The 26,196-nt window shown below is 38.3% G+C and overlaps 1 protein-coding gene and 1 long non-coding RNA gene across 4 annotated transcripts in view; one reads left to right on the plus strand and one right to left on the minus strand.

The window, feature by feature from the left end:
- The window catches only part of LIPC (lipase C, hepatic type), a 49,089-nt gene extending 46,246 nt beyond the window's left edge, over positions 1-2,843 (minus strand). Inside the window, exon 1 of the mRNA XM_013177547.3 lies at positions 2,684-2,843. Within this exon, the coding sequence (XP_013033001.2) occupies positions 2,684-2,765 (82 nt within the window). The 5' untranslated portion in view covers positions 2,766-2,843. The remainder of the gene's footprint in view (positions 1-2,683) is intronic.
- The window catches only part of LOC136791726 (uncharacterized), a 139,668-nt gene that overhangs the window by 46,117 nt on the left and 67,355 nt on the right, over positions 1-26,196 (plus strand). For all 3 annotated transcript variants that reach the window (XR_010834331.1, XR_010834332.1, XR_010834330.1), the window contains exon 3: positions 15,490-15,674. This is a non-coding gene — a long non-coding RNA (uncharacterized lncRNA). The remainder of the gene's footprint in view (positions 1-15,489; positions 15,675-26,196) is intronic.

The raw sequence follows: 26,196 nt of genomic DNA on the forward strand, positions 1-26,196 counted from the left end.
ATGAACGTATGCCAAAAATGTGAAACTTTTTTCCTGCTATGTAAGTATATAAGAAAACCATGGCATTTCTGAAGCATTCTATGGTTTTTAAAATAACCTTTCTGTGTGTTTTAAATATGATGTTATGTATGCTTGGTAACCCAGTCCATCTTGTTCTACATAATTTTAAAATAAAACCCAGTAATATATGTATATATGTCTAAACGTAACTCACTTAGTCTGAAGAGAAAGATTTGCATATACCTACCTACAGTTTTAGCTGCTGCAGTCTAATTCATATAAATTATCTTTTGTAATATAATTTCTTTCACTGTGTAGGTGGATAGACTGATACGGAGAAAATTGAAGCAGAGTTGTTTATTTTCTGAGTACAAATAAATGAGAAGAACTTGACACACTATTTGTGCTTTCAGAGGATGGTTCCCTTGTAGGCAATTGCTCGTGCTAAAATTACATACCAGGCTCAGCTTTGAGAAGGCCTTGTAGTTCCTTATAGTTACACCATTCATTGCTGCAGTTCTTGCTAAAGCAGGAAGAAGCAAGCTCCGAGGTAGAAGGGGTATTTAGGTACAACATGTACTACGCTCACAGAAAGCTGTCTTCACTTCAAAGTATTTAAAGGCCTCCCACGCAAGGATAAAAACTTCTCAGCCCTTCCTCAGTGAGGATTAATGCTTTATTGACATTTTTATCAGCCACTGTGGCAAACAGATTTGCCTCACTGAGGAGCGGAATGAGGAAGAAGGCTCCTCGAGGTCTTGCCACCACAGCAGCACTGGTTTGGTCAGAGAACTAGCTGAGTTGTGCTAACGGATCAATTGGTAACAGAAACGAGGCAAAGCTTTGAGAACAAAGCATTGCGTTATCTTTGGCACAAAGCTGGTGTGGCTAAGGTTGGATTGGGGAAGGACAACGAGGGAGTACCAGTTGCAGAAATATACATTAATGTATAGTTGGAGTTAGAATTGTACTGCTTCAAAACTCAGAGGAGCCCAAGTTCAGTGTAATGGAATATCAGGGCTTTAACCTTGGAGCTACTCTCTGTAGCAAAGGTACTTAAGCTTTGGATAGTCTCTAGAAGAAAAAACAGCGGACTTTTTTTTTTTTCCCCCTCTCCTTTAAGTTTTCCAAATGCACCTGAACTGCTTCTTAAACCACAGTCTCGTCTCAACGTGCTATGAGCTAGGTGTATCTGCTAGCACTACGTTGACATGTGACCTGTCTTTTGCAGCCCACAAGCAGGGGTTTAAGCTGCAGAAGCAATGAGCAAACAAGTGAAGTCCATTGACATAGGAGTACTAGGTCATGAGGGGAAAGGGGGATGGAGAGAGTGAAGTGACTGACCTTGCTATAAAAGGTGCCACAGATAGTGATGGCAGGAGAACGTGAGCTGGCATAAGATGAGAGCTGTGGCTGGAAAAGAACAGGGGTGCAGCCTCTGCCCTGTGTTTGTGTCTAAGGTGAACTAAACTTGGAGTCTGAAAGGGTCTTGGCAAAGCTGGGACAGTTGAGGCAGTGAAAAGCCTCAAAGTAAAGTTCTGATTTTTGGTTCTCCTAAAAATATAGAACCTGTTGAAAGTTTATAAATAGCTTGCTGAGATTTAGCAACTTAAAAGGATGTGCAGGCCTTGCTGCCTGGTAAGCCAAGCTATTACGACGTTAATTGAAATTTATAGTTCTCGTTGTGATTTACCTCAAGATTTTATATTGTTCAAAATGAAACACAAGGTGAAGTTTAATGTGCAGAATCAAAGAAAGGTGGTCTGCGCCTATTATGCATAAAGCATTTTTATAGCAAATTCCTTGTAAAACCAGCAATATGAATTAACATAAGTGCAAAACAAAGCTACTAAAAGAGGCCATACTTCCGTGAATGTGCTTATCTTCCTTTACTTCCAGCTAAGGCAAAATTTACATTTATCCCTTCCAGACTTAGAGTATTAGAAATGCAGTCAGATAAGGAGGAAAACTAATGTTCACTATGTACAGCTTAGCCATGAGGGCAAAAATGAAATTGACTTTGTCAGTCACATTAGAGGTTTAAGAAATGCAGTTTTGTGGTGCACTGTCATACTCCAACAATCACACGAATACAGACTTAATGTGTAGTGTCACAAATGCAGGGAAAATGGTTGTATCCCCATGTAAATGATAAAGATCCTCCACAGTACTTCTCTCACAAAACACACTGCAGAGTTATCTCTTTCACTCAACGATATTCATCACGCTTGAGGTGAAAGGCAGCCTGTACTAGGCAACTCAGAAAATGAAAGCTTCACCACTGTCAGATAGCTAGAAATTTTTGTTCTTAGTAGGAGACTGAAAAGAATACTTCCACCCCAAGAAGATTTGAACTGCTACCAGTTCAGTGTGTATTTTCAAACTAATACATTTTTAATTTAGCCTTCAGTGGAAGTTTTGTTAAAGGTCAGACTACCTTAAGCCTATAGTCTCCAAATGTATAGATTTCCACTGAGAAATGTTTGTTTTCATTGCAAATAACTACATTTTCCAATAACCACAGACAGTTATAAATATCACATTTTAAGGGAACATAACAAACAAACAAAAAAAACACAAGCCCCAATATACTGATTGCCAGACATTCCATACTACTTATTTTTTTTATAACATAAACATTTCAAAAAAGTATATCTTTTTTTTTTTTTTTTAGGATATTTACCTTTTTTCTTTCCTCCATATGTATCTGCCGGGGTGATGATACAAGAAAGCAACAAAAAAGAGAGAAGTTGCAAACTTTTCATTTCTTCTTTCTCTGAACGAGATTTGGGAAATTCAGTGCTAAATTCTGCCAAGAGATGGGAAGAAAGGACAGAATTATCAATGCTTTGCAAGAATTCCTTTGCCCATTAATCATTAACCTTGAAATCTCCTGTTCACTGCTCCATTCTTTACTTTTATAGAAAAGAAAACAGAATTTGCCTATTTCCAGCCTCTTCCTTTTTGTTTTATGCCGTTTGCAGTGGAAATAATTTGGAACTGGATCTTCTTACCTTGCTCAACAGTGTTCAGCTTTGAACACAGCAGACTTGAGGGTGTTTGTGCTCAGAAATCCTGCTAAAGGCCATGGGTAGCTAACTCAAATGTGGTTGGTCAGCAGCTCAGTCTGAACACATTGCAAAATAACCATGAGAGCTGAAGGTTAATCTAAATATTTCATTAACGTAGACAAATCCCAGTATGGGAAACATCTAAAATTCTCTGTTTAAGAAGAGCTTCTCTATCAGTGGTAAAGTTAGTACGAGATTTTGGATAATTGCAAAACGTTTCAAATTAAGTGAACAAATTTTTATCACATAAAAAAATGACGAGTGGAGCACAACTAGCCAACATCTCTCTCCACTGCCAATTAAACAATCATGTGCAAGTGTGTGTAATATCTATAGGAGTTTCAGAGAAATGGTGCCTATGAATACAGAAAGTATTATACTGGAAATCAAAGCAGAATTTTAATTAAAGCAGTGTCTTTAAATGCCACAGTGACCAGGTGTGAAATGCAAAGTGGGATGGGGAAAAAATTCTCTTGGGTAGTCAGCAAGTGTTACCATGAAGTGGGACTGCACGTGAGCAGGACAAAATGCTCTCCTGAGGGCCCAGTCAGCGTCAGACTGGAGCATCCCGGTATTCCCAGGTAGGTCGGGGTTCCTGAGACATACCTGCGCTCATTTTAAACCAACAACCTGCCGATAATGATGTAGCTGTGGCAGCACAGGCCTTAGCATAGATTGCAAATCAACCTGCATTTCCACTAATTGTTGAGTTACCAGCCCACAGGGGTTAATGTTGCCAACTTCCACTGCTACCTGCATACCTTTCCTAGTATATAATTAGCCAGAGAGGTCTATACTATACCTTGCTGCCATGCTTTACAGCATTGCAAAATTTTCGTTAGAAAGAGGCCTCTGACAGAGTAAATTTTCTCATAGGTTCTGAAATCATTCCCTATGCCAAAAATGTTGTTTTCTAAATACAGTGATACAAAGTTAAGAAAAACTTTTTTTTTCAGAACTTTCTAACCTCCTGAAAGTTAAAGTGCCTTAGAAAAATAAAGTTTGAAGAATAGAAATCTCTGTTGTTAGGCTGCCTGATCCAGAGTACTTTGTTTACATGCGTTTGAAAGAGTTTTGCTAGGGCTCTGTTTTAATCTTTTATAAGTACTCCTCTTACAAACAGGAATAGGTCATTCAGTTTGTTCTTTCTTGGTGTCACTGGAGGTCTAAATATATTTTTTCCTAAATAAAGCATTTGCTTTTAAGCTAGGTTCTTGCCATATGGACGGTGGAAGTGCAGCTGTTTCTTTGGCACTACGTTCCTGAAGCTATCATGGAAATTGAGTTTTGCAGGCTGAGTGTGTGCATGTGTTGGGGTTCAGGGCTGCCCAGCCCTGAGATTTTTCTCTACGGAAAATTGTATCTTCTTTCCTGCAGACCTTCTTGAATGTACCAACATCAGCAAACTAGGGAGAGTCTCCAGAAGTATTTCAGGAGAGCTAAATGATGCAAAAGAACAAGCAATGTTCTTAGGGAAGACAAAAGGCCTGGGAAAATGCCTCCAACCTGGAGCTGGAACAAGGAATTGCCATTGGTCTTGGAAAAATGGCCCTTTTGATTTGGATTTGAGAGGGAAGGGGAAGAGATGTTCTGGATGCCATCAGGGAATCTGCAACAAGAATTTAGGCTGTGATGTTGGATGGGAAATGTGTATTTCAGTAAAGTTAGCATTGGTGGAAATTACTGGTATGGTTTAGTACAGCCTTGCAGTGAACAACAGGAATCAAGAAAGTAGGGGAGTACCGAGGGGAGAAAGCTTAGGAGCTGATTTTTTCTGCAGACAGGAATTGTTCAGGAACAGGGTGATAGATGTGTCAGGTACTGACCAAACTGTTGGATCTTTGTGAGGAGCTTGCCTGGGAAGAGACTGTTGGGATCAGTCCTTGGATTTACTTCTCGTTACAGCACCCATCTGAGAAACCAAAATGGCACTACAAGCATCTTGTGAAGAATTGGGCTTCATCAGCTGGTGGTTGGACTTCATGATCTTGAAGATTTTTTCCAACCTAGGTGATCTAAGATTGCTTAAAGTGGTAAGAGGAAAGCTGGCACAAGGAGGAGTCACAAAAGGAGGGGGAACCAGGAACCTGCCTTTCCCCCTGCTATCTGCAGCGCTTCATTTGGCAATCCTACGTCAGTCGTTGCTAGTATTAATTTATCGTCTCAGGTTTGACAGAATATCAGCAATAACAATAAGAGAGCTAGGCAGTGCTGCAGAAATATTGTACAGTATTTGAATGAGAGATTCCACAATGTATATTCAAGATGAGTTTATGTAGCACAAAATTGCATGCTATGGCACATTAATCCACAGAGAGCAGATGTGATTGTGTTCTGGAGGAAGGAGCTGCTCACGATGGCCTCTATAGTGCTGTTACACTAGGTGCTTTCCTAGCGCCTGTTTCTTTTCCCTAGATCTATTCTCTATTTGATTTACATGAGTAGTTCCAATTACTATCTAGTCATAAAGAAAGGAATGCATCTCCTGCAATGTAATGACCATTAGAGGTAGAAGACTCCTGATAAATAATTTTTCTGTGAATCCAAATACTGAAATCATAACCTTCACCAACTTCAACATGTTTATCTGGTCACTTGAGGAAGGTACCTACTTTGCCTGAGCTGCTGTCTCTCCTATTGGTTAATGGTTATGTTTGCATAGTATATATAATATTCTACACATATATAACTTAAGCTGGCTTTAGGAATTAGTTTCCTATATAAAAAGTATATATAGAAACTATAAAGAAAGATGGAAGAGTGATGTAGGAAAAAGGCACTGTGAACATGCAAGTCATACTGTGTCCTAGCCTGTCCTAAGAGCGAGGGGACGATTTATTCTTTTGAGTGGGCGTTTGTTGCCAGCACTCTGGGTAAGGCAGTGGCATATTTTTGTATTTGCAAAAATCTTGTTTCTTAAAAACAGTCTGAAATTAAATTCCTAAATTTAAGGTTTAAATATGTTAACCATAAAATGTAAAGGATCCATTTAAGAAAAAATGATATCCTTCTACCAAATTAGTAGATCTGATCTCTTTTTTTCTGTAACACCCAGCATTTGCACATTACTTCATTTCCCATGGTGAAGTCACTCATACCTACTGCAGTGTTCTGGATTTTTATTTATTTATTTTTTTAATACTACATTCAAAAACAGATCATCCACATTGTTCTTCTTTTCAACACATTTCTTCTGTGGAACAGATAAAACATATTTTATGTTGTGTGGATGCAAATGCTTGTCTACTTTACATGAAATAGAACTTTTTCTTAAACACACAGCTTCCAAAAATAAACTTCAAGCTTATGTTACTGTGTTTGTATCTGGTTTGCATATATATATTGTAAAATGGCTTGATAACCTTCTCTCTTCTGCTAGAGATGCTGCTTGTACAACATATACCCAGGAGGTATGCTCTTAATCAGAATCCCCATCTGCTTCTTGGCTTCTGTTCCAATTATAGTCAGACATCTTGCACTTATTCACATCTATAATAAAATTGATGGTTTCACTATTGAGAAGCAGCACGTGACTAATGGTGCATTGTACCAGGCAAGCTTTTTACTTAAATATATCTTCTTAATCCAATTAAATAAAGGAACACAGAGCAGAAGTTTGACAGACATACAGCTTTTATTTATTTATTTATTTTCCTGAGATCAAACTGTTCATCAGGATGGCTTTCAATCACCTGAAGACCAATAACATTGTAGTACAAGATGTTCTTTCAGGTTTAGAAGAGATTTTATGGGCCAGAACTTCAGCTGGCATAAATTGGCTTCTGTGAAGCTATAACAGTTTTCACAAGTTCAGGATCCACCCTCTGTTCCTATAATTACCCACAGACATCTGAAAAAAGATTCATGTGAATGGTTATACTAATATATCTGAGGTTATAGAGCAGGAAGATTTTTATGTGCTTGAATTTTTAATGCAATTTTTAAATCCAGAATTTATTCTGCCAGTTTCATCATTCCTAAGATTTTTTAATATCAAATAACTCTGAAGAGACATTTTTAGATGGAATTCTGTGTGGATTCATGGCCTATGTCAAATGTACAACAGTTTCTGTGCATCTGAAACTTCCTTTCCAGCAATATCTATTGAGCAATCAGACTTTTCAGTATTAAATTCACAATTAAATAATTGATAAGCTAACCTTGTTCTCTGATATGGAAGAAAACCACTTGTTTTCATAAACATAGCCCCGCGAAATAAGGATTTCTTTTATGAGATGTATTCCATACTCTGTAGCCCCTGATAAAGTAGCTTTCTTCCAGGACTTATCACCCAGAATATTGTCTGACTTTCCCTGAAAGCATGGTTGGGACTAACAATTATGTTCATGCATTTTTCAGTTTTCTTGCAAGTTTAACATATTCTATATAAGTGTGTCTTTTCATAATTTTTAAAATATGCTTCACTGAATACCTTGTATTAGAAATAGCTGTAAACAGAGAACCAAACTGCATCTGCCAAGCAAAAAGAGAATTGTGGGGTAAATGGGTCATGTGCTCCTACTTTCAACTAAAGGAAAAAAAAAAAAAGTTTATTTCCTTCCTTGTTGGTATAGTACTTTTTGTAACAATGCATGGCTTGTTTAGTTGCCTTAGAGGAATGCTATTTCTTGGCTTATGTGGCTGCCTTTCTCCCTCATGGCTACACTGTTCACTTGGGGCATGTCTGAAAGCTTCACAAGTCAGCAAAACACAGATTAGATGAACAAAGGGGACAACTCCCCCCAGTAAATGTGGGCTGCCCACACTTTTGTGTTATGCGTGGAATATTCTGTGCACACTCCTGCCTTAAAACAGGTAAGGAGCTGAACGACTTTCTTTACAAGTAGTTCTTCTCTTCACAAATACTGGGCTAAATTTCTGCATGGTTATGCATTACTGGAAAGGGTTGTCCAGCCAGGCTGCAAAATGTTTCTCCACCTGCATTCAATCTAATTTGGTTTTTCACTGCTGTCAGTTCCCTATCTCAGAGACGATTGTGTGGCCTCTAAAATTTTGTACTGAATTTATTATTGTTAAAGCAAAATTTTCATAGAGCTGTGATCTCTAACATGTAGGAAAGCTTCCGTGATTCAGCACTGCAGTGTCATGCTGTAAAGAACAGATGTGGTTTTGGTAACCATGGCATGCCTGCTGCTGATACTGTTTCTTCTGTTTATGGCAAAGTGCTGTAAGCCTGTACGTAGAAGTGTGTAGACAGGACATTTCTCTTCATTGGACTGTGTATGAAATGGCTAAACTTGTGCAACAAATCTCATTGGAAGATTGAGACCCAATCCAACCTCCTCTATTTCATTCCTTTTTTTTTGTTTTTTTTTCCCCCCTGGGGATTGAGCTTTATGGTTTTAAGGAAAAACAACACAAGTGCAATGCCTTTTGAAGCTGCCTTACTTGTTCACCTCCCTCACATCAAAGAGCATCACAACTGAATGAGATGAATACATGGTAAAAACAACAATGTGCTCCCCCTTCCCTTTCCACTACGGTGCATAGAACGAGGGAGACTTTTAGATAACAGATATAAAGCAGACTTGTTTCACAAATTGATTGATGGCTCTTATGAATAAAGAGGACAGCAAGAACGAGACAACTAGGGGTTATTGTAGGCAACATATTTGAAGAGAATACACTTGAAAGCACTTAAAATAAAAGGCAGAGAACCATGCCAAAGTAAAAGAACTTGAAAGACATTAAACATTCAAGTGCTGATTGATGATGACTCTTAGGAGTTAACACACTTACAAGAGCAAAACCTGGATGTCTCTGTGGAGTTGCTGTCACTGAAATTGAGTCTTTATGAAAAGGGAAGAGCAAACAAACAACAGAGGTGAATGAAGAAGAATTGGAATTACATACACAGAGTAGATATGAACAAATAAATCTGAATGCTGAAAGAAAAATCCCTTTGGAAAAAAGGAAAAACAGTGAGAAGAAAAAAAATGATATCTGAATGGATACAAGTCTTAATAGCATAGACAGACTAATCAGTAGTAAAAAAACATTTCCAGGCAATCATTTCTCCTGTACCCACTGACTGCATCATTTTCAACACGTCTCTGTAACAAGTGGTTCTGGCCACCAGGGCAAGGGGGCAGCTCCAAGGACAATACTGAAGGTCAAAATCAGGAAAAGAAAAAAAAAGAAAAAAGGGGGGGGGGGGGGGCTTTCCTTGAGACATCCTTCATCACCCTCCCTCACTCTGAAGAGCTTCCACTCTCTCCTCACCCTACTGTTTCCTTGCTCTAACTCAGTGCAGCTAGCATCGCTTTGGCTTTTTATTAGCAAGTGTAAAGAACTGGTAGGATGAGAAAGTATAGGCAGTAAGCAGACTGAGATGGTTAATTCCAAATGCTTGGTTTGCTCCGGGGCCTGAAACAGCTTTTGCTAGTCTTCTACCAGAAGTCAGATACTGGATTGGATAGACCCTTAGACCTGATGTATTGTGGCAGTTCCTACATTTCTACAAAATTAGAGAAGATTACAGAATAGAAAATTGGCTTACTTAAGGGATGGCAAAGCCTTAAATATTTCAAGCATCAGTTAGGATAAACATACATTTAAAAGCTTCTCCAAATTTTCTGAAAATCTGGTCTGAAAAACTGCCTGAAAATATTTTCAGGAGCTTTTCCTTTCCAAAATGTCTGGAGCTAGACAGAAGAATGAAGCAGTAAAGCAATATTGGAAGTATTTAACCTTTTTGAGCCTTAACATTTCAGCTCGGTTTCATGTTCTGTTTGGCATATATTTTTGAATCAGTTTGACCAGTCTTAATTGATTTGGGACAAGCAATGTGATATTTTTAAGGGGATTTATGTCAGCAGATTGTATTGTCAGCTGTTTGCTTTTTTATTTTTATTTTATTTTTTTATTTTCCCTTGGTTATTCTGTAGGTGTAACAAGGGAATTTGAAACAACCTTGTGGTTTTTCAGTCTGCTTTCTGCTGTGGCAATGGAAGATGTGGTCCACGGGGTTGGATTTTATAAAGGTTATGATTGTTTGCAAGTTCTTCTGGAAAAGGCACAAGCTTATGCTTATTTCTTATAGTAAGATGAACATATCTAAAAATTTCTGTCGTCTTATGTCTAAAGGTACAGCTATAAGACTGGCATCCCAAGTGACCAGAAGTCTTCAGCAAATGAACACCATTAAAGAATATGACTGTTAGATTGTAGCTTGTAATAAGCAGAGCAATATCTGCAGATTATGTTTTAGATACCTAAGGGAAAGTGTAGGAAAAGCTTTTGCCAGGCGTAAGCTATGGATCACTCATTATTCTCTCACACTGATAAATCTCAGATTCTTTCATGAGCAGCAAAATTATTTTAAATTTAAAAAATATATACACCCCAACTACTTAAAGTACAAGTTGACATCTTAAAATGAGAAGACCGAATGTATGTCTAGATAGTAATGGTTAACTATCATTTGCGTGGCTGGCTGAGTAATACATATGTTCAATATACAAGAGTGAGCACAATGTCAAAAATGAAGAGCCAGTCAAGCTGGAGGAGGGTGGACTGGTGGTATCTGCCCACATACATCTTGTCAGAATAATTCCAGTTCAGTTCACAACAAAACAGCTAAAAAGGCAGAGAAGTCCAAAGACAAAACCCTTCAGACAATGAAAAATGCTCCAACTAGTTTCTAGCCTAGCTAGTTTCTAGTTCCTAGCTAGTTTCTAGTTTCTAGTTTCATGCAGTCAGTTTGCTTCCTGCATTCTCCTTCCCTCCCTGTTGGATGGGGAATGCTGCTGCTCCCTTCAGTCCCACAACAGCTTGCTTTTTTTACTGGAACCAGACCTCACCTAACAAGGGAAAGGACAATGTATGCAAAACATGTACCTCATTCTTCTTCTTGTCAAGCCAAAAGAAGGTAAGTAGTGGTTATGTGGAGAGGTATGGTAGATATTTTAGTGAGTTCATATGAGAAATAAGTTTCCTAGAAGCAGCTATCCCTTTTTGAAAATTTCTGCCTGTACGTTGTAATAAATAAAATTCAGTGCTCAATGATTTCTTGTTCACTTCAGTGACAAATGTAGGCTGAAATCAGCTTGCTGAAGGGACTGAAGGGACAGCGATTGGGAAGTTTAGTGTTACTGAATGGTGAAAGCATTGATAACTTTGTTCACTGAAGTGCAAATGAAAATAGCCTACCAGCAAGAATTGAAATTCTTGTTTCTCTGTTATTTCTGAAGCTGCAAATCTTTGTCTGCTGGATTAACCACAGGATAATTGATTAAATGTATTGATATTCCAAAGTCCATACTTGTTGAAGTGATTCATGGCAACAAATCAGTGTTATACCTGAAGGGACTGTGGCTATGAATTCGAACGAGTTTTGGTAGCATCCTGTGCTGATGTTCCACAACTGAGATGAGAAATACAAAGAGCTATTAAACACTGAATTTAGCACAGATGTTTCCTGTTAAAACATATTAGTAAAATTCTGGTATTCAGTAGGCCTTTAGTATCCACCCTCCATCTGTGGTATTAATTTCTAGGATTTCAGAATAGAACAAAAAAGCAGACATATAAAAGAAGACCCACTGGGGTGTTTTCTCTCCCTCCACTTTCCATTTTTCTAACGATGTTCCTTGTTCTGTATATGGGATCCTTTTTGGGGGCAACATGGATAAGACAAAGCTAGTTCTCCATCTGGGAGTCACACATTGCAGCCCAGTGCATCACAAACAAGCTTTTGAGCATATACTACATACATAAGTGATGATGGAGAAAGGCTGATTGTGCCCTTTGCATAACCATAGTATTGTTTGCCAAATGACCGGTCTGTGCTTGCGGTTTTTAAGTAGCTTTTGTTTAACAAACTGCTTGGGAAGTGCTTTTGCTTGAAGAGGAAGCTGAGCAAAGGGCTGAAGGCAAACTGCTGAGTGATTGGGTGAGTGCTGTAGGAACACCACAGGTCAATAACCAAGGCGGTTGCCACAGACCCACTCAAATGGCAAAGCTCATCTTTCTGTAACTTGGTGGGGAGATAAAAGAGAAAGCACCAAGCGTAACAGTAGTTTTGTCCAGAACATGCATTGCAAACAGAGACACAATTTATTGTGTAAACCATCTTTTCAAGGCTCTTTCAGGCATTTTTATTCAGTGTTGAATGTCAGCTTTCCTTTCTCACCCACATAGATATAGGTATTGGATGTATGACTTTAAAGGCTTAGGGATCTGGGGATTACTTATATTTTAACTTCTGTTTTCTTCTACCCTTCAGTGTTAAGTTTGCACCAGAAAAGTGAATTCCATTTGCAGAAGTCCATAATGCCTTCTGAGACAGAACAACAAGATCCGATATAATATTAAAAGACAGGGGTACAGCGTCCTGTAAAAGTGACTTGAGATCTCAGAAACTTTCTTCAAAGTAAAAGAGATGCTTGTGAAGGTTCGTCCACATAGTTTTAGTTTTTGAAAATAATTTTAATGCCTTGATCAAGAATTACAAGTACCAAGGAAAGAAGTAGATTCCTGATGCTAAAATTTGCACATTTTTTACTGTGACGGGAATACCGGGATCCTGCCATCCACTGGGGGAAGAACCTCACTAGCCCTGAGCACATCCACCTTGGTTCAAGTGAGGACTCTGCAGCACTCAGACAAAGCTGTTATAATGGTTCCTCTCATCTTGAGCACATCAACCAGTGTTCAGAGACTTTAAGAGATTGAATCCCTCATGTAAGCTACAGATCACTGATCCTCCTCCCATTCTTCCAAGTGTTAAAATTGTGTAAATACAATTTATTTTCTATTCTCGAAGGCTGAGAAATAAAGCTCTAGGACATGATTTAATTGCAAAATGTTCATCACCACTTAACTGTGATTTTGGTTTCTGTTTTTCTACTAGTTTGGCATTTTAGATGTTTACTTTCCAAACACTAAGAAGGTGTCCCTGAGTATGACCATGGCAGTATCACTGTGGCTGATGCTAGAGAAATGATAGGGTTGGAGACATTTCGTTTTCAGTCTTTTTTTGGTCTTTAGGGACTTGAGTCATCCAAATACTTTAATTATGTAGCAATTTCTATAAAGTTCAATTAAATTACTTAAGAGTAGGCACATACTTAAAATCTGCTGGTTTAGGATTTCTCAGTAAAGGTCGATTTATGAGATACAGATTCTGCTTTCAGGTACCCTAGAGTAATTCAGTTGTTTCACCAGGGCAGATGGATTTGTATTCACAATGCTGACAGCATTGCCCCAGATTGTGATGTAGTACCGAGAAGATTTCCTTCATTCCTTTTTGCCTAGTCACTGCATGCTGTTGTCATTAAGCTGTTGTGGCTAGCCATGGATGTGTTTTCCTGGTATGGGGTGATTTGGTGCTGGTACAGTCACTGGTGCAGGGTGCTGAAAGTCTCTGCTATTGTACCTTTCTAGTAAATAGCAAGGGAAAGAGGAATCTGATTTGATCTCCAGAAAGACCATTAAAAGTTTCAGCCCAGCTACAGCAGATCATCAAGGACTGTTTCTATGCATTTTTAAAAAATATTTATTAATGATAAAATCTAATAGCATGACAGTGAGTATTGTCGTTTCCAGCTATTTTGTCTTTGCTTTTGTTCTGTCTCCCATACTCTGCCACTGAGAACTATTTCTCTCTTTCTGTCTGCATCTTATCTCTTGGCAGTTCTCTCCCTTATTCTTTACTTCTTCCTTGGCACAGGTGAGACACATTTCAAGCTGTCCTGAGAAGGAGGTTTCCAAGCCATCTGTATATGTCTCCCACTCACTGTAGCATTGTTTAAAGGTTAAGAGTAATTGACTGATAAAAATATTGTACGATGTCCTCTGCAGCATCAGGCAAAGCTGGTAAAAAGTGTGCCCAAGGCAGATGTGTTTAATGCCACCATTAATATTGTTTACAGACTGTAAAGAAAAAAGCAAGGAAAAATAGCTTTTTGGCTTCTCAAGCTGTTTTTTTTTTCTAAACTGTTCTGTTGCCTGTTAAGAGATGTCTTTAAACAGTTCTGAAATATTCCGCTTAAAATCATGAACAATAACATCATATCTAGTCTTTAAAATCCATTAGGAAACAGGTGTTTGGATCTGGGTTCTTTCTGTCTCCCAGTTCCCTGTTAGCTCATAGGTAATGCACTCAACTTTCTTTTGGCTCGGATGTCCCATTGAAAAGAGGAGTTTAGTAGTATTTATTTTTCTAGAATGTGGTGAGGTTGAATGAATCCTCTGTAAATGACAATGTATTTTCTGGAGAAAAGGTGCTATATAAGTCAAAGCAATAGTTCTGTATCTAAATGAATGCTTCAATCTAGCAGATGGGAGTAAGGCTTAAGAAAAACGTGGAACATTTTTTCCCTTGCATATTTCTGCTATTTTTGTATCTCAGAACTCACTTTGAAGTGAATGCCTGTTAAACGAACATAAATGTTAACAGAATACATTTTCCCACACAGTTATATGTTCCCACATCAAAAACTTTAAAGTTACTGGGTTTAGACTGCACACATTACCAGGGCAGGCTCTCAGTGCAGAGGCAAACAGCCATGCCACGCTCTGTTTGCTCAGCTTTGCTCCTCTGCAGCGGGGTCTTGCTCCCTCCCACCACCTACCTATATCTGTTGGGATCCTGCACATTTCTTCCTGAGGAAGATAATAGCTCTAGAAATGTGTTGACTATCTTTTGCAGTCTGGTGGGCTGATCAACTTTCTGTGGGCTTTAAATAAAGACTGGTTGTTGGCAGTGAAGGGTGAGGTGTGCTGTGGCTCTGTTCACAGCAAAACGATGACACCCACAAGGAGGGTCTGCGTCCCTATCGCCCGCTGCATATAACCTGAGGCTTTTGCTCTTACAATCAATGACAAACCCAAACTGCTTCACACACAGGCTCCCTGCGTCTGCTCTGATTCCTGATTCTTTTTGTAGGGCTTCTTACTGAGGAACATGATAGTTGTCCTTCTCAAAACCATAAGAAGTAGCATGTTATTTGTTGAATAAATTGGGAGAAAAAGCACAGGTGTTGATCTGGTAAATTATCAAGCTGCCCAATGGACTTATGGTGATAGGGGAATAGGAAAGCAGTCTGAAATGCATTTACCTTGGAGAAAAAGAAGAGGCCCATGAGCAAAGACCTCATCCACGGAATGCAAACCTTTCTAACCCCATACTTGCTGTGGCAATGTGGACCTGTACCCCGATGTCTGCATATTCCTTCACTCTATTCTGTGACATGAAGCTCAGAGCAGCTACTGCTGACTTGCAGTGCCCTCCCACCACCTTTAGGACCAGCACAGAACTACATAGCTATCCTCTTCCTCCCAAGATTTGTCTAGCTTAGCTCAAGCAGGGCTCAGTGCCCTGTTGTGTGTTCCATTCTTTTCTCTGTTCTAATTATAACTTCAAAATTATTATTATTATTGTTTTAATTTCCAGATTCCATTTGGCATCTTGTACCAAAATTTCCTGCAGAGAAAGAACTCAGACTATTGGATAGAAACCTTTCTTGGCACATTCCCTCACAGATGGTCCAATCTGCTCTGCAGTGTATGCCTGACAGCTAGTTAATCTGGCAGTGCAGGAACATGCATTTGAAAATGCAAGGTCTAGATCAGCTTCAGGTAAGCACCTCAGCTATGTTCTATAACCTGAAATTGTAGGCATGCAATGGCACACAAACCACATTTAAAGAGAATGATCCTTCTACCATCACTTATGGAGACATTTAGGGCAATTTACAAAATGTTACAAAAGGTTACTGAGAAAAATAAGCTCATTCACTTGCTATTCAAGGACTTTCACCTTCTCTAGAAAATAAGACAGGGGAGTCTAAGTTAAAGATTGAAAACCATTGCACTAAATAAAACATTTTCAAAACTTTGGCAATGTATTGGATAAATGCTTTGCATTGTAAATTTGTTAGGTCAGGCTCTCTACTGAATTTAGTTAAACCATCCTACTTCAATATACTGTTCCTAAAATATCATTGAATTACATATATATGTCTCATGTAATGAACTCTGGGAAACTGCATCATGAAAAGTGTAATAAGACTGCATAATATGTCGTGGTTTTGTGTTACTGGTGCATTACACAAGCGCATACTTTATTATATTTATAGTAATTTCATTTTGATACAGAAGGCCTAATAAAGATGCATCATTGCTCAGTACCAAAAATCTGATATCTGAAACATATTTAAAACTCCATTTGTAACTAAAAATTTGGGAGTTTTTTCTTTATACAACTACAGGACCATTTTTATTCTCTCTCCCCTCTCTCTCTCTTTTTAGAGAAAGAAGTTGCTGTGTTTCTAATTACAAGATAGCATACTGATTCTTAAAAAATTCTGTCCTCCACTCTGTTTATTCCATATTAGTGAAATTACCATGTGAAATCCTACAAAATTTATTACACTTTAAATGCATCAGTTTTTGTAAATGCGAAAAGATGAAAACTCAATTCCACTTGTTCTGAAATCACAGTCTCCAAATGGCAGCAGCAAATTCCTCAGAATGGTACCTCAATTTTTGCCTGCCCATGTAGTATGTATGAAAAGATAAGTTAACACAAGGAATTAAATGAGTCATTTACTCAAAGTTTAAGGCTGAGCACTGATCAGAATATTTGATATAATATTTTTCCACTCCTTTTTCCTGCAGAAATAAGAAATTCAAATCAAGAAATTGGGATGCCATTATGTCTTTATAGATCATATATCAATGTAAAATTTTAAATGGGTGCAGAATTTCTCTATAATTCGTTTTAGAGAAAAAATAGAAATCTCCATAAAAGCCATTAGAAGTGTCCCTAGAGATTCCAGCTAGATTATGATAATTTTTGTTATGAATTAATCTTAGAATATTTCCCAGCAGAAAAAAACCTGAACATTTAAAAAAAATCACAATTTTATGAATAGTTCTTTAATATTAAAGCATGCCCACAGTTCTGGCTTTCAAAGGTTCTGAGTATTCCCAATTTTAATGCAGTTCCAGTCCCTTTCCTCTAAAAATAACCAATTTCAAAATTAGCGGACACAATAATTTGGGCAATTGGGTAACTTCCAGAGTAATCGCTCTTCTTGGGAGGATTAAAGGTTAAGTTTAAACATACACCATTACATATAGTTTTGTTTTCCATTTAGAATTAGACAAAGTTGGTTCACCTTTAAGAACTGGTGTCATTTCCTGATTCTTTTTTGATGTAGATATAGTTTCCTTACAAATTTTTTCACTTTTTCAAGACTCTGTTTCATGCATTGTAATATTTATTCCCTTTGAGAGGAACAAAATACATGATGAAATTAAGCTCTTACTTGGAATTACAGGATATACGTATATTCATCTTAGATCTCAGAACAAAGCATATCTAGGCTATATCACTGCAGATGACTACTGCTGTTGTCCTTAGAGAGCTATCAGTGCTGTTATCGAGTGTTTCGCATACAGACAGTCTTCATTCGGAATTTTGACAACCTAAGGTTTGGACATAGAGTACCTGGTTTGCATTGGCTTACATTTTGAGCCATGTATCCCTCTATTTTGCTGACACATTGTTGGGGAGCTATTACTGGAGCTGTCTGGATTATGTGGGGATGGTTTTATTTTATAAAACAACACAAAACAAAATAGAAGGCAAAAGGAATTGCTTTTGGGAGAAGATGATCCCATTGCTTTGAAGAAAGAAATTACCTGATGTTAAATTAAACACTTACCAAAATGAATACAACAGAATATGACAACAAAGAATTTAGGTAATAACTTGAAGAAAAGGATTTAAACAATAACTTGAAAATAAATATTTAGACAATGTTTCCTCATTCTTTCAGTGCATGTGATAAGCTAAATCAAAGTTGCACAAGCAATTTTACATTAAGTACTTGGCTTTCTAGTGATAGCTACTAGTGATGAATTACATGGCCCAGTTACTATGGTCATGATAACAGCTGACATTGTACCATGTGGACAGTTCCCTAATGTACCAAGGAAAGCTAAAGTGTAAAATGGCCACGTATACTACCATTTCTGGAAGAAAGTGGTTCCCTAAAAGGCTGCTCAGTTTTGCTGTTGCCTATGAATAGGACTGGTGTTAAGAAAGATGTTTCTGGATTTCACCCAGGCAAAATGGGTGCACTGAGACTAGTGGGTGCAGGGAAGGAAGCTCACTGAAAACCTGACTTTTCATGCGTTGAGCTTCATTCACAAGGAATGAACCAAATCAGGCAGCTAGAGACGTGAGCTGTAATGGCATACAGCCAGATGGAGCAGTACCTCAGTGCTCACTGGCTCCGAGCTGGTGGCACCTCCAGGGCAGGCCCTGAGGATGCAGCTCATAACATAGGTATTGCGTGGAGATCCAGTCACCTCCTTTTAAAGCAACACCAAAATGCCATTATGATCCTTTTCTGGAACAGAAAGAATCATGAGGAAAATAATTTTCAGTCCCAGAATAAAGTGAATAAAATTCCTTAAAAATTTGGGCTGCCAAGGGAGGAACTACTGCAATACATATAGTCCATAAATATATTTAAAATATCTGAGCTACAGTGGTCAGTATGATGCCTTCTGGGAAATAGGTATATTTTTCCATTTCTTTCAAGATTTGTTGTGCTTTTTTGAGTGACAGAAACTCAGATCTATGAAAAATGGAAAAATTCAGAGGTGAGTATATTCTTTTCCCTGGGCAGGCACTCTGGTTCACCTGAAGAAATACTGATCCTTTTCCTTTCCTGATGCAAACTAGATGGCCTTTTAAAAATTCCACAAATAATGTTTTCATTACACAGTTATTAGGGATTTTATATGGTGAGCTTTCTGGTTACTATGGTATAACAATATTAACTTTAGGCAACACATGCATCATATCTTTTAGCTTCAACTGCTAACTTTAAATGAAAAAATAGCACCCTTTGACTACAGTTCTTGGACTTCAGTCAGTCAACTTTTGAAGAAACAGAATGTGTTTTCTATATAAATCAGGACCAGACTTAAACAAATGGGTCAATTTGCATGCTGAATTTGAAGTTAAAATTAGGTATACAAAGGATATTACAAGAACCTGTGGTAAAATTTTAAATAACTAGTACAAAGCTAAAGTTTATTGCCAGTACTGTTCTTGCCGATCAAAGCTATGCTAATGTGATCTAGGGTTACTTTAATATTTTGCAGCCTCTCATTCCCTCAGCGCACGTTTTAAGCATGCATATCACTCTCTCGCTTTTATAATAAAATGACTTGAAAAAGCCTTCTGCTTTGTATTGGCCTCCTGAGGTAGAAAGTCACAGAGATTTTAAGTCTCGCATTGCTTGCACCAGCTTCATTATGTTTGATGAAAGAAATATCTTGGTCATATCTCATAACATGCAGTACTTCCTCAATAACCAGATTGCTTTAAGGAAGGACATTTTTCACCTGGATAATGAAATCATATCGTAGTTATGTCCCTGGTCTTCTGTGTATGATACGTATAGGATGTTGGCTACATATTAATAACTACTGCACAACATGATGGAAAGCTTTGAAAAGGGATTTTGTCTTTAGAGATGGATGTGTGGAGTCTCTATGGTCTTCCTGAAAGATGTACTGTGCAGCTTTTTATTCTCTGAGCAGGAAGAGATGTGTGTATAGTCTAAATATAATTATGGGTCAGAGTGTAAATGGTAGGCTCTGTGAAATCCATGACTAAGACCAGACCTATCAATTATGTCAGTGGGAGATTACTGCCAAGATCAAATGTAGATTATAGGCCTGGCTACGTCTGCAGTCATGAAGCTTTGCTGGTGCACCAATCTTGGTGTGCTACCCTTAGCAAAGAGCATGTTACAAATGTGGACGCAGCACATTCCTGTTTACTGTGGGTGAGATGCTCTTCCCCCGCCCTCCCAGCCTTCCCAGAAAAAACAACCTCCACAGAACTGTGTCTGCACTAGGGCTTTTGCTTATGTAAATAACTGTATGTCAGTTTGGTTCATTCTCGTATCAAAAGTATTTATTTACCAGCTCTGACTCAGAAGCTTCTTACACACATTAGATAACAGCTGCCCAATAAAGGTGTGCTGGCACAAAACGGTCTGAAGCCTAGCCTTCAGTTCATGGCCTAGTAGGGCTAAGCTGAGCCCTTGCCATATACCCTGGTGAAGGGGTTGTGCAGTGACAGGGGAGGCCCAGGATTTCCTGTTGTCTGTATGACTGAGAAGCAGAAAAGGGGGAATAGCTGGCATGCTACCATCACCATGCTGTGCGTAGTCAGGCTGGGATTCTGCATTATTCTGCATTACATAAGCAGGTAGAGTCCTGTGCATGGGTATCAGAAATTGTAGTAAGGACCTTTAAATAAGTGATCCAGCCTGTTGGATTTCCTGCTCTTTTTCCTTTTCCAAGGCTCACTGCCCACCAGTCTTCAAGCATATCTTTCCAGCTGTATGCCTACAGCTGAAAAGCAGCTATGTCCCTGAAGCTCCAGACATCTTTGAGTAAGATCTTGGCCATTCTGGACCAGCTTGGGGGGTTCATATTATCTATAAATTGGTAGAAAGTATATGCTAACTTTTACCAAGATCTATCTAAACAGCTATGAAGAAAACACGTGGTCCTCCTGTGAAAGTTCCTTCCTAATCTCTATGAATATACGTGACTTACTTTCTCTCAAGAGCATAAACTCCTTGCTGACTACATTGCATTCCAGTGGGTTGGTGGGTGAACACCTTCATCCAATACTCCTGAAGGACAGGACAGTAAATCCTCGTAGTTGCCAATTCCTTTCCTTCTATTGGATATTGATGGACATTTTCATAAGACTCTTGATTCCACATGAGGCAGGAATAGAAATAATGCCTCACCTGGGATAACCCCAAATCATCTTAGAGCATCCAGAACCCCAGTCAGTCATCAAATTAAAATTGCAAAGGATGGTTTTCTTTCTAATCTTTGTCTTGGTAAGCAAGTAGAAGTAAAAGCTCCTAGCAGAAGCCTAATTTGCCCTGAAACAATTCAATAGAAAACTGTTGCTCTTCTTCTTGGGCATAAGACAAGATAATTATATTAAAACAAATTAAGGCTTTTCAGTGTACACAGTACAATATAATGACTTTTTTTTTTTTCATTTTTGCCATACAATTTTGCATGGGTTTTATAACTGAGGGATTGCAAGGCATTTAATATAGAAGGAAAAGAGATGTTGAGTGCAGAATCTTTCTTAAACAAAGAAGTAGAAAGAACTTATCTTAAAAGGCTCGGAGGCAAACCAGTTACAGACCCATTGGCAGCAAAATGACCTGCTCATTCATCTCTCAAATTAAATGTAAATCTTAGGTCCATGTAATTTGTGGCCATTTTAAAACTTGTATACTTTTACTAAAGTCTGAATGCTGTTAATTTTGGTCTCCTGGCCAAACTCCAAACAGAGTAATTATTCTGCTTACTCCTTTCCTAAATTACAGCAACAGCTTCATAGGGAACAAATGCGTTCATAATTTGCTGACCTAAACTGCTTTTATATTGCTATGCACTATTAACAGTTGCTGTATTTCAAGCTGTGGGTGGCTGCATTGCTGTGGTGGATTAAATGACCTCTGGACAAAGCTTGCATATCTTTCCTTTGCTTAAAGTTCTTTGGGACAAAAGGTGCTGTAAATATAAATACTATCATAAAAATCATTTTAGACCCAAAATGTGTGGGAGCTGAAATGTGTTCTCTGAACAGGAGAAACTCTTGGCATTCAGTGATGCAGATGGATAAAGGAAAGAGACTACTACTATTTGAGAATGTATGCCCATGGGCTGGGAAGCTGATGGCCACTGATTGTCATGGAAAGGTGCTTTCACTGAGAAGCATTGCAAAATTGTGGAGCAATATGGGAAACAAAAGGAGAACGGAGATTTACGTGATATAGGAGGCTCAGTGCTTTGGGGGTACCTGCTCCTGTAAAATGAGGCTAGCTGGCAGGCTGCATTTTGTTTGTTTCCAGAAGTAGAGGAAAAAAAAAAAAGTTGAGAAACCTGATAAACTTTTTCAGAGATTCAATGCATTGTTTCTTAAGGTTCTATATTTTCTTCTGATTGTGTTGCAGCTTCTTAAAAAAAGATCCATACTCTGCCTGGAAGGTGAGGGAAAGACTGAGACAGTGTAAGATATCAACAAGAGGCTTTTACCCGCTTTTTCTTCATACAACACTAAAAACAGAATAGTTTATACACAGACAGTGAAGTGAAAAAATGATTTATGTAAACCTGTTCAAATTGTACGAGAGCCATGTAACAAAAGAAAGCATTCCTGGTAATTCACAGAATGGTTATAGTGGCAGCAAGGAACAGATTTTCACCTAAAGACCTTGCTTTCATTAACTTTTGTCTCTGTGTTGGGAGTAGAAGCACTGGCTGCACTGGCTGATCTTCTCATATAGCCTGAAAGTAGAGATTGTGCTGGAGAGGTTTTTTTCTTGAGTAACTTGAGTTAAACAAGTAGAAAGCAGGGCTGGGTTCCCATTCTTCCATTCTGCTAACTGTAAGCAGCTCCTTTCTCCTTCACTGAGTAGCAGGCTTATGGTCAGGAAAAATCAGAAATTTATTCCAGCACCAAAGCTGCCACTGAAATATATTTTTAATTGGATAAAAGTCAGTTTAGTACTTAGCAAAACTAAGAAGATAGGACCTTCTCCAGAAAGCTGGTGAGGTCTTGACGCAGTGCTGTAATCCAGTGGCACTGCCAGTACAGGGTCCTGGAACTGCAATGAACAAAAAATCACACATACTGTGCATTTTAGCAGTCAGAGAGACTGCAGACCATTGTGGATGGTCTCCTAATCTTTACCAGAACAAAAAGTGTGTTTAGAGAAATAAAAATCATCTTTGAATAGTCTGCTATGGGTAAAAGGGGTTCACTTTTCAGCAGACTATTTGCTAGGGATAATTTGACTAGCTTTGTTTAATTGGCAGACACAGCATTAACCAATCATATTACATTTCCCACAGGCTCTGAATCACGTTAGAAGCCTTTTGCACTGTTAAATGATTACTGGTTTTCCTGTTTCAACAATTATTTTAGTCAATCTTGCCAAGTATCCATCCATTGATGGCAGAACACAATGTTAAATATTTTAAATCACAAAATATCTTTAGGATGGTGCCTGAACAGCATTTACCTCTCTCTCATTTTGGACTTTATTACTTTATCTATCAGGAAAGAACTTTAAAAGAAAATACAGAAAACTCTTAGTAAACGCAGTGAGTACATTACTAACAATTTCAGCAGAATTACAGATTCTCGTTTTGATTTTCAATAGAATATAGACATCTTAATCACATAGGAAAATCAGCAAACCCTGCAATATTTGGGTCTGAGAGTGAGTCAATTGTTGATTGTTGACTTGAATGACTGAACCTGGAAATTAAAACCAACAGTAGATTCCTAAACCTCTCATATGAATCAATTTGTGTTTTCACAAATATTCTCAGTCATATGTGACAAGGAATCTTATAACAAGGAATCTAATTTTAAGCCTTCATTTCTAATATCTCTGTAAAAAAAAGCAGCTTGGTAAACCAACAAGTCTGAACAGAATCCAGACCACCAGATATTTCTCATTACATTAAAAAAAAAAAAAAAAGTGCTTACCTTGTGCCTTACTTGATGATATGTTCCACTTTAACATAAGCTTTTTTTGTAAGATGAAAGTTGAAAAAAGCCTTTAATGAAGATTCACTCCTCAGGAACAGTGAATAGATATCACAAGCTAACATTTCTCAGTTGTATGTCCTCTTCAACAGAAGGCACTACTCTGTCACATATTTGAGTGCTTGGTTTTGCAAAACTGGCATGTTCTTAAAAATGTTGCTAAATAAGATCATTGTGTACTACATTCATGTGCCAAAATACACATCCCCTATATAAGTAAGACACATATGCATTTAGGCATCCAGAACAGGGTCTCAGAATTGGCTTTTTAACTTTAAAAATACAGGCCTCTATTATGAGCTAAATGCCATTCTCTCTGTAAGAAAACCGTAACATTTGTGTACCTAAAATCAGCAGAACTGGTACTCTCAAATTATACCAAACTATCAGAGACAGAAGACAGAAAAGATTTAGGCCCAAATCCTGGCCATTTATAAGTCAAAGGCTGATTTGTCGTTCCCTTAAAAGAGACTGATATTTTGCCTATAACAAACAGTTACTTTGAAGCTGACTTTAGAGCAGAGTACAGGAACCCTGTATGAGATAGATCAGACTTCCTGTTATGACCACAGATGCATTAGCTGGTATGCAGAACAAATATGCACAGTAGTCTTCTATACACTGGAACTCATATGGTAAAACAGGCCCGTGTAATCAGGTAGGAATTTGGAAGGATGCAAAAATAAAAATGAAGTCCTAACATGGGATTTAATTGATTGGATACAGGGATAGGTACAAAACCACTGCTCAAGGAAAGGCTTATACGATATGTAGAAACAGTTGGAGTGGACTTTGTTGCCTTAGCATCGATTGTGACTGCGAATATTGTAAGGTTATTTTGCAGGATCTCATTAAGGAATACCCTGAAAAGCATAATTCTGTGGAAGCCGATCAGCCTAGATTTAAAGACAGAAATGTTCTACCACATTAATTTTCTTGCTTTCTTAGAGGATACAGTGTCACAGCTGTGGCTAGCATGGGTGATACAGGGGATGTAATGCAGAGCATGTTGAAATAAAATATGATTCTCTGCTTTAGTAAGAATTGCACAGCAGGAGAAAAAGCATGTAATGGATAAAAATCCATCTTTGAACAGGATGCTGAGTGTGATGATTAGAAAATGGGACATTTCCTTAAGGATCTGAGAGAGACCTCTTCCATTTATCACTGCATCTAATTATATGTGATGGCAATATCAATTTTAAAATAATCAATTGCTTATGAAACCAACATTGAATATGAAGAAATTGCGGAGTATCGCAAATATATCCTAGGAGATTTATCTTTTAAAGATGATAGTGGAGCAAGATGATCAGTGAATTCCAATACACACAAACTTAAATTAGTACTCCTGAGTTTGTATAAATACATACTGCATGTATTAAGAACATGTTCATAGTAAAACCAAACTAGAGGATTTTAAGAATTGTGGCTGCTTTCATCTTAAAAAAAGTACTTGAAGAGCTGTCCCAGTGAATTAGAGGAATGAACCCTATTGATGGTCTGAGGGGGAAAAGGGCTTAGCTGAGAGGTACTGAAAAATATGTTTCCTAGTCTAGAGAAATAATGCAAAAATGACGCTTGGCTAACACAAGGTCATTGCTCTTGTTTGCTTTCTGAGGGGATTTTGCATTTTTGGTTTATATGATGGAAACCATGAGTGTTTAACCACAGTCCTGGAGACTTTGCTCCAGCACAAAATGTTCACCCCTCCAAACTGCAGGCATGGCATATCACTTTCCACATCTCATACAGTTTTTCTCCTGTTAGGAGCCCAATCACTGTGTATTTGCAAAGCAAAGTGCACCGAAGTCTCAATCTCTAAAGCGCTTCACAGCTACAGCTTTAGCAGAGAGAATATTCACGCAGGTGAGAAGGAAATAAAAAGTAAGGAGGGAGAAAAGACAGAGAAAAAGAGAGGAGGCTGAACGGAAATGTTTATCTGGAGTTAGTGGGATAAATGCAGGCCACTCTACTAAGCAGACACTGTTCTACCTCTCTAGATTTCATGACAAGACAGGAAACTCAAGTTTATTGTTAAATTCGTATCTGTGGATTTTATTTCCCCCCTGTACTGCCCTCGTGTGGCCTTAGTTCCAGATCAGAAGCGTAAAAAATGACACTAAGGGTTTTGGAGCAGGGTGAAGTCAGTGGCGTCAGATTTTGGACATTTGGATTCAGATGCTTAATTTGGGGTATTTTAACCAATGCTACTCTTCTGGGCTAAAATCTCTTGCTGAAGATTAGAATCTGTTGTAGTTTGATCCAAACAGTAAGCCTGATCCTCAGCCCGCGTGCTCTGCCAGCAGGCCTTGCTGTCAGCTAAACGCCAGTGTGTTGCCCTGCTTTAGCCTGTGGATTTGTACCCTGGTTACTCTTGCGCGGCTTGTGCGAAATGAGTTGGTGGCTCCTGTCCTGTGCATAGGGGCCGGACGTATGTGTCACAGAGATCAGTAACTCCAAGCAAATGGC

The sequence above is a fragment of the Anser cygnoides genome, chromosome 11 (assembly GCF_040182565.1).
Source record: "Anser cygnoides isolate HZ-2024a breed goose chromosome 11, Taihu_goose_T2T_genome, whole genome shotgun sequence".
Lineage (NCBI taxonomy): Eukaryota > Metazoa > Chordata > Aves > Anseriformes > Anatidae > Anser > Anser cygnoides.